Source organism: Physeter macrocephalus, chromosome 21 (genome assembly GCF_002837175.3).
Source record: "Physeter macrocephalus isolate SW-GA chromosome 21, ASM283717v5, whole genome shotgun sequence".
NCBI classification, from domain to species: Eukaryota; Metazoa; Chordata; class Mammalia; order Artiodactyla; family Physeteridae; genus Physeter; species Physeter macrocephalus.
Window position 1 is genome coordinate 30,524,952 of NC_041234.1, and position 11,788 is coordinate 30,536,739.

The following is an 11,788-nucleotide window of genomic DNA, read 5'->3' on the forward strand; positions in this document are numbered from 1 at the left end:
GGTGGGGTTGGGTTCCCTCCCTGTTGGTTGTTTGGCCTGAGGCGACCAAACACTGGAGCCTACGCGGGCTCTTTGATGGGGCTAATGGCGGATTCTGGGAGGGCTCACTCCAAGGAGTACTTCCCAGAACTTTTGCTGCCAGTGTCCTTGTCCTCACAGTGAGACAGAGCCACCCCCTGCCTCTGCAGGAGACCCTCCAACACTAGCAGGTAGGTCTGGTTCAGTCTCCCATGGTGTCACTGCTCCTTCCCCTGGGTCCCAATGCACACACTACTTTGTGTGTGCCCTCCAAGAGTGGAGTCTCTGTTTCCCCCAGTCCTGTTGAAGTCCTGCAATCAAATCTCCCTAGCCTTCAAAGTCTGATTCTCTAGGAATGCCTCCTCCCGTTGTGGACCTGCAGATTCGGAAGGCTGACGTAGGGCTCAGAATCTTCACTCCAGTGGGTGGACTTCTGTGGTATGTGTTCTCCAGTTTGTGAGTCACCCACCCAGCAGTTATGGGAATGGATTTTATTGTGATTGTGCCCCTCCTACAATCTCATTCTGGCTTCTCCTTTGTCTTTGGATGTGGGGTATCATTTTTGGTGAGTTCCAGTGTCTTCCTGTCGATGACTGTTCAGCAGTTAGTTGTGATTCTGGTGTTCTCGCAAGAGAGATTGAGAGCATGTCCTTCTACTCTGCCATCTGGAACCAATCTCTGGAGTTTGTTTTTAAAAGAGGAGCCCATATTTACTACACACAATGCAGGTCTCCTTGATTGTAACTGAAGCCCATTTGCAAAAAGTGGACCTTATTATGACCTCACGTTTCCAGGAATTCATGGTGATGAAGCAATGAATGGAGCAAAGAGGGCAATGGTACTTAGTGCTGAGTAGATGTGTACACAATATGTATACATATATCCAAACATGGGCATACACAGTCACAAGTATAGATATACACACATACGTTTACACAAAGTGACACACACATATATACATGTATGTACATTAACAAAAAATAATTTATAAAATAATTTATAATAATTTGTAGCCAGGCCACACACATGCTTGGCTACATGTGACACTGACAAACACACACAAGCACTGAAATAACAAACTTATGTATAGTGATCTAGTCATAACAATGACTTACACACATATGCAAAGATATACAGTTATACAGAGTCAGACACACTAATGTGCCCACATGTGATACACATAAACATTTATATATACATCCAAGCACACTATGCATAAACACACACTCACATTGATACACACAAGCCTTGATCAAAACAGACCATGCAGACTCAGGTACAGGCATACTCACTTATAAATATACCTCATGTTGATACACACACATACAAACTTAAACAAAGTGACACATTAACTAACTCACATGTTTGTGTACACTGATATACATATTGACACAAATGCAGTGACATCCCCACTCATGTACTCACAGACACACTCAAATGCCAGTGTGTATGCAACACTGACATACATCAATCATTGACATAGTATATAAATATAACATAAACTGACACCTAATATATCGATATACACAGTCATTATACAATCACCTATTTATACATATTCATTTTAAACATACATATTTATTAATATATTATACATTAATTATATATTAATATATTGATGAGTATGTATGCTAATACCTGAATGTATGCTTCAACATATATAAATACATTTATAGCTGCGTGATACATGCTATTGGATTTATATCATAAACACATATGCAGCTCTCTCGACACTTGCTTATTTTCATATTCAGAGACACACTGATATACACACTCATATTTTTACATTCACATACATGTACAAAATATACATACAAACATGCACATGCTGGCCTATACAGCTGACATATACAATGGGTATGATGTCAGCACATTATGACACATGCTTACATACGGTGACATCACACATTGTGCACTGACATACACATATGCACACACATACACACAGGCACATTTTCACACACTAACAGTACAGACTGACACATGTTCACACTCATGAATTGATATATTGATGTGCATATACACACACGACAGAGACACTGACATATTTTTGACATGTATTGAAATAAGCACACATGCTCAGATGAAATTGACAAACATATTGATAACACTTGTGTATAGTTAAGTGTACAAATGTATCTACTCTGAGCTTTTGTTGCTGCCACTTGTGCTTAAACGTGTATTAATGGATATAATTGTGTGTTATGCACCCATGCAAATACTAAAAGCCAAATCCCTAATCTGTGCAACTTAGAAGATATATCTTCTAAATACAATAGGGGAAAGAAGTAGGCTACCCAAAGCCTTATGGATAGGCCTTCTTTTTTTAGATGGAGAGGTCAGTGTGCCTTTTCAAACAAGCTCCTTCTAATCCTACAAGTGTCCTCGATCGTCTACTCAGTGATCTTCAGAAGTACGTCTTGTGTTTGCAACATGCACTTAGCCCCTCATCCTCTAGCTGTAGACATAAAGTAGGAGACACAGAGGGCAAATATCACAAACTGCCCTCTGGAAACTGCTACAGAGTCTATGCCGATCAACTGAAATGGATTACGTGGCCAAAGGACCTCAAAGCCAACATCTGGAAATGACAGCGGCCAAAGAAACCAACAATAACCAGAGTCCTTCCACCCCACCAGCCAAATCTCCTAGCAATCAGAGGGCAGTTATCTCCCCTGATGGAGAATGTTCTACGGATGACCCTTCCTTCTACGTCAACCGACTATCTCCTCTGGTGATCCAGATGGCCCATAAGAAAATCAAGGAGAAGTTGGAAGGTGGAAGCAAATGTCTTCATCATTCAATCTATCCACCCAGTGGGGACAAAGGGAAAAACAGCCCTCGTAGTGCTGTGAGCAAGATCACTTCTGAAATGGCCCGTGATGCTGTGGAAGTGACCTCTACAAAAAGGCAGGGCACTGGGGAGGAGTGTAGGGAAGGTGGCCAAAAAACCTTTCTGTATAGTGAATTATCCAACAAGAGCAAAAGTGGAGACAAACAGATGTGCCAAAGAGACAACAAAGAATTTTCAGATTTGATCAGCAAAATGTTCATGGCTTATGCAAATCAAGTGGCATCTGACATGATGGTCTCTGTTAAGCAGAACTTGGAAGTTCATAGCTCTGGGAAGCCAATTCAAGCTTGTGTGGGCCTGAGGGTGCTGTTAAAACACATCAAAGAAACTGTGTCCTATTTGATTGACTCCTGCGTGAAGTACCTACATCATATCACCAGGGGTCTGATGGCCAACTTTGTCTCAACTGTCAAGAGGAATCTGTTCAACCATGGGAAACAGAACACTGCTGGTATCATGGAGGCCATGCTGAAGCGTCTTGTCTGTGCTCTTCTTGGGGAAAAAAAGGAAACTAAGTCTCAGAGTTCATCATATGCATCCTTGAAGGCTGGGTGCCATGATCCCAAGTGCAAGAACCAAAGTCTCGAATTCTCAGCTATGAGTATGTATGCTAATACCTGAATGTATGCTTCAACATATATAAATACATTTATAGCTGCGTGATACATGCTATTGGATTTATGTCATAAACACATATGCAGCTCTCTCAACTCGACACTTGCTTATTTTCATATTCAGAGACACACTGATGTACACACTCATATTTTTACATTCACATACATGTACAAAATATACATACAAACATCACGATGCTGCGATGTCACAGAACTATCAAGACTCTCCTGGACCCGAAGTCACTGTCTATACTCAGTGCTCAACAAGTAGCTTGCGAAAGCAGCTCCAGGATGTCCTGCAGTGGATTGCAGCCTCACAATTTAACATACCCATGCTGTTGACATATACAATGGGTATGATGTCAGCACATTATGACACATGCTTACACACGGTGACATCACACATTGTGCATTGACATACACATATGCACACACATACACACAGGCACATTTTCACACACTAACAGTACGAATTGCTCTCACCTCATAAAGACACAAAAGTGATGAACCATTAATTACGTGGGGCTCAGGACACCTTAAGGCCTGTGTACTTCCAAGAGGAGGAGAGTGAGATTAGCTCATTTTATCAGTGATCCTTGTAGCCTACCCAAAGCCTTATGGATAGGCCTTCTTTTTTTAGATGGAGAGGTCAGTGTGCCTTTTCAAACAAGCTCCTTCTAATCCTACAAGTGTCCTCGATCGTCTACTCAGTGATCTTCAGAAGTACGTCTTGTGTTTGCAACATGCACACTAAACCAAATTATCCTCCCTATTTCCAATCTCACGTACTTTTTTTTAGGGAGGCAGGGGAATGGCGACCCCTAACCTTGACCTAGAAATCAGTACAGATTAACTGATGGATCCCAGTAAGACACAGAGGGCAAATATCACAAACTGCCCTCTGGAAACTGCTACAGAGTCTATGCCCATCAACTGAAAATGGATTACGTGGCCAAAGGACCTCAAGGCCAACATCTGGAAATGACAGCGGCCAAAGAAACCAACAATAACCAGAGTCCTTCCACCCCACCAGCCAAATCTCCCAGCAATCAGAGGGCAGTTATTTCCCCTGATGGAGAATGTTCTACGGATGACCCTTCCTTCTACGTCAACCGACTATCTCCTCTGGTGATCCAGATGGCGCATAAGAAAATCAAGGAGAAGTTGGAAGGTGGAAGCAAATGTCTTCATCATTCAATCTATCCACCCAGTGGGGACAAAGGGAAAAACAGCCCTCATAGTGCTGTGAGCAAGATCACTTCTGAAATGGCCCATGATGCTGTGGAAGTGACCTCTGCAGAAAGGCAGGGCACTGGGGAGGAGTGTAGGGAAGGTGGCCAAAAAACCTTTCTGTATAGTGAATTATCCAACAAGAGCAAAAGTGGAGACAAACAGATGTGCCAAAGAGACAACAAAGAATTTTCAGATTCAATCAGCAAAATGTTCATGGCTTATGCAAATCAAGTGGCATCTGACATGATGGTCTCTGTTAAGCAGAACTTGGAAGTTCATAGCTCTGGGAAGCCAATTCAAGCTTGTGTGGGCCCGAGGGTGCTGTTAAAACACATCGAAGAAACTGTGTCCTATTTGATTGACTCCTGCGTGAAGTACCTACATAATATCACCAGGGGCCTGATGGCCAACTTTGTCTCAACTGTCAAGAGGAATCTGTTCAACCATGGGAAACAGAACACTGCTGGTATCATGGAGGCCATGCTGAAGCGTCTTGTCTGTGAGCTTCCTGAAGTGTTAGCTAAAGCAGCAGAGAAGGGGTACAGTGTAGGAGATCTTCTTCAAGAGGTCATGAAGTTCTTCAAGAAATGACTACTGGATGAAGCCATGGGAAACGTGCCTAGAAAACAACTGCTAGACTGGCTGCTCACTAACCTGTGAGCCAACAATTCCTTCTCCTCTCCGTTTACTCCCCACCCCCAGCAGCATTCTGTCCCAGCTGGAGCACCCTCTACCATCAGGCCAGTGAAGTGCACGCTGCACGACTGTATTTTCTAATACATCTGAGCAGTTGGACTGTGCAAATACAGGGTGTCCGACAAACTGGGCAAGAACGTGAATTAAAAAAACTTCTTTGAATTGTGTCATTGTTTTCTTGGTCAGATATATCCGAGGTAAGGGAGGGGAATGCGTCCAATTTCAAGGACTGGTGATACAGTGTTGGACTTGTGTCCGGATCTCACCCTGGGTTATTTTCTAAGCACCCAAAACACAGGGATATAACCCATGTCCAAGTTCCTAAGTCATCCAGTTTATCCAAATCTCAGTTCACAAGCTATTTAGAGTTTTGCCACCTGTGGTCTCCCTGTTTCTCCCAGAATTGCACAGTTAACTTGATAATCCCCCTTCTAATCCCAAGGATGCAGCTTTCTTGATCACTTTTAAGAGTTTGTAGATGGGCTAGCTTAGATGAAAAACAAACCAAAGAAAGTATATTACCCACGGACACACATACACTCCCAGTGTTCACTGCACATGGCTAACCACTATCCAGAACTACAATGGGATCTGATCCTCCCCCACACATAATAAAGCTTCCTTATAAGTCATTTCCTTCAACTGATGAGATTTCCTTGTTTTCCGGCAGTCTGAGAGAAAAATTTGCAGAGAACAAAGCTACAGAATGGTAAATTCTTCACAGCCACCTTATGTGAATCCCAATGTCTCCTTTGAGACTAGCACTAAATTCCTAGATTTGTTCTATGCTTCTCAGAAGTCTATCACAATGCTATAATTCATTACAAATCAGATCAAGACAGTGGTTTCAGCCCTGTGGTCCTCTGTTAGCTAGTTTGCTGTGGCATACCTTGGCACCTTTGAGGTGCTGTGGCTTAGTAGAACAAGCACAGGATGTGGCTTCCTTCTCGACTCAAAAGTTAAAGCTTTGGCCTCTTACTAGTTGCATGGCCTTAGAGTCACCTAGGTAGACTCTGAGCCTTTTCCTTTATCAGTAAAATGTAGACAAAAATTACCCTCCCTGTTTGGAGGTTAAACTAAAGGAATAGATGTAATGATGCTTTGCAAGGAGAATCTTGTTACAAATTAGATATGAGATTGAAGTTGTACCTCTCAAAGCCCATCCTAACACAGTTGCAAGTGCCCTTGATATACTTCCAAACTGAAAGCAAGATTCTCTGAGTGTGGGACCCAGAAAGGCACATTTTGGGGGAGGTAAGAAGCATAGAGACAAACTTTGACAACTTCTCCACAATGCCTGGACCAGTCAAATAGAAGTAAAGGTAGGCTCCTTCAAAGCCAGGATTTTAAAACTCCCCAGCCCTGATAAAGCTAATCAAACCTTTTCTACTCGCACCCCAACCCCATGAAAAGCTTTGGAGTTAAGCTACCAAAGAACCTTCTCTTTGTCCTTGAAGAAAATCCTTAATAAACAAATCCCGGGACCAGGTCTGCATTTCTGATGACTCAGTCCTCCCTGAGCACAGCTGGGTCCCATAGTAGTTTACTTCCTTGATTAACTCGGCTCTTGACTTACTCCTGATCTTTATTATGAGGCGGCCTTGGGGATTCTTTGGAACGTGGAAATAGAGCAAAGGAAGTTACATGTTCTGTTAAATGAGGGCCATTGGGGCAAAATGGTCTCTAAGGGCCCTTCCAGCTCTGACATTTAAGGATTCTAAGAGTTTCTCTTCCATAATTTCTCAGGGAAACTTGCGTGGATGAGGTAAGATCAGGGTGAGGAAACTTGATTTTTGCCAGAGCTAACTGACAGACTCCAGCAAAGAAAGGAATGCTTTGGGCCAGACAGGGTCCTGACAAGGGTCTGGAGGAGCTCAACAGTCCTTGGGGTTTATTCCTGGAGGGTGAGACCCTGACCTTTCACCCCTCTAAATGGGGAAGTGATCCCAGGCATCCTATTAGCAATGTGGCCACACTCACTGCCAGCAGCCAGAAATGGACAAGGGCTTCTGCTGAGCTGAAAGCCCCACATGCAGTAGGAAAGGGATGACAGGAGCAGAAGGAGAAGGAAAACAGGATTATCTCCAGGCAGGCAGTGTCACTGGTTTGATATCGCTGACAATTTTAGTCTTTCTGAACATCAGGCCTCCATTTCACAAGAAAGTTGTGAGCAGAACTCATCTGGGAGGTTACCACAGGGCCAGGCCTAGGCTGAGGTGAGGCAAGAGAGACATTTTCCTCAGGGGCAAAATTTAAGGGGGCAGAAGAAAAAACTTGGTAATCAAAATCAATAGGTTTTTTTTAATTGAAGTATAGTTGATGTACAGTGTTGTGTTAATTTTTGCTGTACAGCAAAGTGACTCTGTTATACATATATCCTTTTTCATATTCTTTTCCATTATGGTTTATCACAGGATAATGAATATAGTTCCCTGTGCTATACAGTAGGACCTTGTTGTTTATTCATCCTATATCTATAATAGTTTGCATCTGCTAATCCCAAACTCCCAAAATCAATAGCTTTAATGTACCATTTAAGAAATCAAAATTAATGCAGAGTATCCAAATGTCAAATATTGTAATACAGAGGATTAGTAATAGTGCCAGGCCAAAACATAACGGAGCATGAGGTAAAAGGAAAAATTGGTAAGACATTTTATGGGAGGACCACTTTATGGAAGATTGCCAAGGCAGTACTTAGAGAATGTATAGCCCTGAAAGCCTTCATCAGTACAAAAAAGCAACAATGAATTAAATCCCTGCCTAGAGAACTTCGGGAGGGAACAAATAACAAATCAAACAAGTTTAGGAAAGAGGAAATAAAATTTGGAGCAAGGAAACAAAAGACAGAGAAGGCAAAGTTTCACTTAAACCGTACAAAACAATCAGGGGTGAGGAGAGGGGTATTGCAGTGTTCTCTCTCTCGCTTAACTTAAGAGTATATCTTTCCAAAGAAAGCTCAGGTTAATACTGGTTAAAAACAGGAACCACACAAGATTGCCCCGGTTAAAATTCTACTTTACAATAGTTCTAATAATGGAAGAAGAAAAGTAAAAAGTAGAAATATAGGAGTAATTAAAATAAAAATGCCACGTTTGCAAATGATATATTTGTACGTCCATGAAAATCAAATCCCCAAATATGAGAGGTAGTGAATGAGCTTTGCAGAGGTATAGGATAGAATTTACTTGTGAGCTGTAAGAATTTGCCATCAACTATAAAACAATTGCAGCTGCTTTCTCCTCACTGACTCAGAGACATGTAAAAAGTCCAGCAGTTCCACTGCACTAAGGTGCCTGTGGTGTCAGAACATGAAAAAAATCTGGAAGAATTGATTGAATTTCTGTATCCTAGAGCCACCCAGCCAGAAAGAGGAGAGTCTAATTACCATAGTGACAACAATATTAAACACCTAGGTATTAAGGAAGGCAAGAAATGACATTTACAGAGAACTTACTGAGTGCCAGACACTACCAGGTGCTTTAGTTCTTTTAAAAACCTTGTGAGATGGTTTGTTATTAGCTGCTTTTTACAGCTGTGAAATTAGAGGGTCAGGTTTAAAGGCCTTTTTTAAAAGTTATACATCAGTAAGTGGGAGAGTTGGGATTCAAATCCAGGTTTGCCTCATGCCAAACACTATGCTTTTCCCTTTCTATCACACCGTCTTCCCATTAATTCAGAATCCATGCTTATTAAACAACTATAATACATGAATGAGAAAAAGAAAAACAGGTAAATAGAAAAAGAGACCATGCTCCTAACTAGTAAAACTAAGTAAAGCAAAACACTTTCTAATTCAACATATAGGTTTCATATAAAGCCAATTTAAATCTTTATGGGGTAGTCTCAAAGTATCTCCCCCAAGACAGTTATTACTTACCAAGGGGAAAGAGTAACTTTACAATGGATGAGCCCACCAGTAACACCTTAATTATGTGATCAAGGTTAACACCATCAGTGAAGACACATTGGTATCATGTACCTCCTGATATAATGTCAACAGAAGGGCATTCTTGCCAAAAACCCATAATCCCAGTCTAATCATGAGAAACTACCAGATAAACCTAAATTGAGGGACATTCTACAAAATAGCTGACCAGAATTGATTCCAAAGGGTCATGAAGGGAACATTTTAGAGTTGTGGAAATGTTAACTATGTATCTTGATAGGGGATATGTATACATTTAACATAGGGGTACACATTTCTCAAGACTGATCAAACTGTACACTTAAAATTAGTTAACATTATTCTATCTAAATTGGATCAATAAAGTTTATTTTTAAATATATTTAAACTTAACACCTGTAGGAAAAATAAAATCCCCTTCCACTGTTCACAAGTTTCTTTGCTCCTCTGCCTCTTTCCAGAAAGTCTCCAATTCAGCAAGTCTTTCTGACTTCAGGCTCTCAGCCACCTTTAACTTGCAGCCCTCCCTCCTGCCCCTTCCACTTGTTTGTGGTGGCCCAGAGCAGGACCTTGGGAGCTCCCCCTTTATGAGAACTTCCCTCCCAGATCCCAGCTACGTATCCAAGGGGAAAAGGTTTTCAGCTCACCCCACTTCTTGTCATAAAAGTCTCCTTCTCAGAAAAAACTTCCTTCATCACCCTGTCACAGTTACTCTTTATTACATGACCCTGCTTTATTTTCATCACACTAACTGATACATCCTCTTTATCATAATTTACTTGCCTATTGACCATCTCTTCCCTCTAGAATGGTAACTCCAGGAGCACAGGGACCTGCCTGTCTTGTTCACTACTGTATCCTCGTGCCCAGCACTGTGCCTGGTACATGGTAGCCATTCAATAAATATTTATTGAATGAATAACTATCCACCTATTTCAGTGTTCCCTGACGGGGACAAATAACATTAAATCGGGAATCAGAAAATCTGTCTTTAACCTTGGCCACTTAATATCACTTCATCACTTGATATAGTAGCCAAGTATGTTTCCTCACCTCAAAAATCAGGATGCTAATCAATATCTTTCAATATCTACCTCTCTGGAGGTGTTGTGCAAAGAGGCAACAAGCAAGGTGAAAATGTTTTAAAATAGACCTAAATGTGCCCATTAAAGCTTCAATGGAAATAATAATAATACATCTCTAACATTTACTGAACTTTTACTATATGCCAGACATTCATCTAAGTGTTTTCCATTATTTTGTCCTTTAATCCTCCCAACAACTCTATGAGGTAAGTACTCTTATTGTCCCACTTTGCAGATGAGGCAACTGAGGCCCAGAGAAGCTGAGAAACTTGCACAGTTAGAAGTGGTAGAGTTGGTATTCAAACCCAGATAATCCTGGCTCCAAAGCTCCCACTCTGTACTGCTTCATAGAATACCAGGGCCTTGTCCATAAAGTCACTTGTCAGGATAAGTCCTGGTGTAGTGCAGAATGGAGTAGACACATCTAGGAGGTGACAGGAACCTCTGGAGTGGGATGGATGGTTGGCTGGGAGGAATCCAGGCTGGTGGAAAAGCAGAGATTTCCAAAGGGTACTGCAGGCATAAGCCAGGGCCCAGCAGAAGGCCAAAAGCTACCCTCAAAGCAGCAGTCATCTCAACAAACAAGAAGACACAACTCCTGGGACTCACGGAACAGGGAGTATCCCCAAGTTCAAGTAGAGGTGATGCTCAAAATGCATCCTCAGAGGACAAACTGGTAATTCACATTTGCTCACAGTCCCCAGGGCCACGACTGATGGAGGGTGGGTCCTGGGGTTTAGCGGGGGAGGGGAACCAGAGTGAAAAAAAACCTCCAGACAAGCTGGCAGGCATGTGCCCTGGGGGGAATAAGGGTGGTCCCTGATGGTGTCCATTCAGTGTTCCCCAGAGCCAGTCTGCACGAGGCAGAGGGGAAGGAGGCATTATGGAACACTTGGGGTGCTTAGGGCCTTTGTCAAAGAGTATGAAAGTTATTTCAATATTTTAACAGCCAGTGGGGTTGTACTGGTGCCTAAAGTCTGAATGCCAGCCCTAGGTTGGAAATTCTTTACTTTCTCCTATCTTTCTCAAGCCTCAGGGCCTGGCTAAAAACTGAATTTGAGGTGTCATCTGAGGTGAATCCAGCTGAGGAAAGGGTGGAAGGGAGGGACCCCACAAGTTGCTCCTTCTGGCTCACACAGCTCCATCCTCACTTTGATCACGCTGTATTATAACGTCCTGTTTATAATGTCTGTTTACATGTTTACATGTATTATAACGTCCTGTTTACATGTCTGCCTTTCCTCTAGACTGGAAGTAGCATGTAATAAATGGATGCGACATATATATGGAATCTAAAGAAAAAAATGGTTCTGATGAACCTAGGGGCAGGACAGGAATAAAGACGCAGATGTAGAGAATGGACTTAAAGACACGGGGAGGG

The 11,788-nt window shown here is 42.1% G+C and overlaps 1 protein-coding gene across 1 annotated transcript in view; it reads left to right on the top strand.

The window, feature by feature from the left end:
* The window catches only part of AKAP4 (A-kinase anchoring protein 4), a 19,777-nt gene extending 14,398 nt beyond the window's left edge, over window positions 1-5,379 (top strand). The window contains 3 exon segments of the mRNA XM_024116893.2: window positions 2,349-2,559; window positions 2,562-3,477; window positions 4,404-5,379. Coding sequence (XP_023972661.2) covers window positions 2,349-2,559; window positions 2,562-3,477; window positions 4,404-5,379 — 2,103 coding nt within the window.
* Window positions 5,380-11,788: the final 6,409 nt, after the last annotated feature.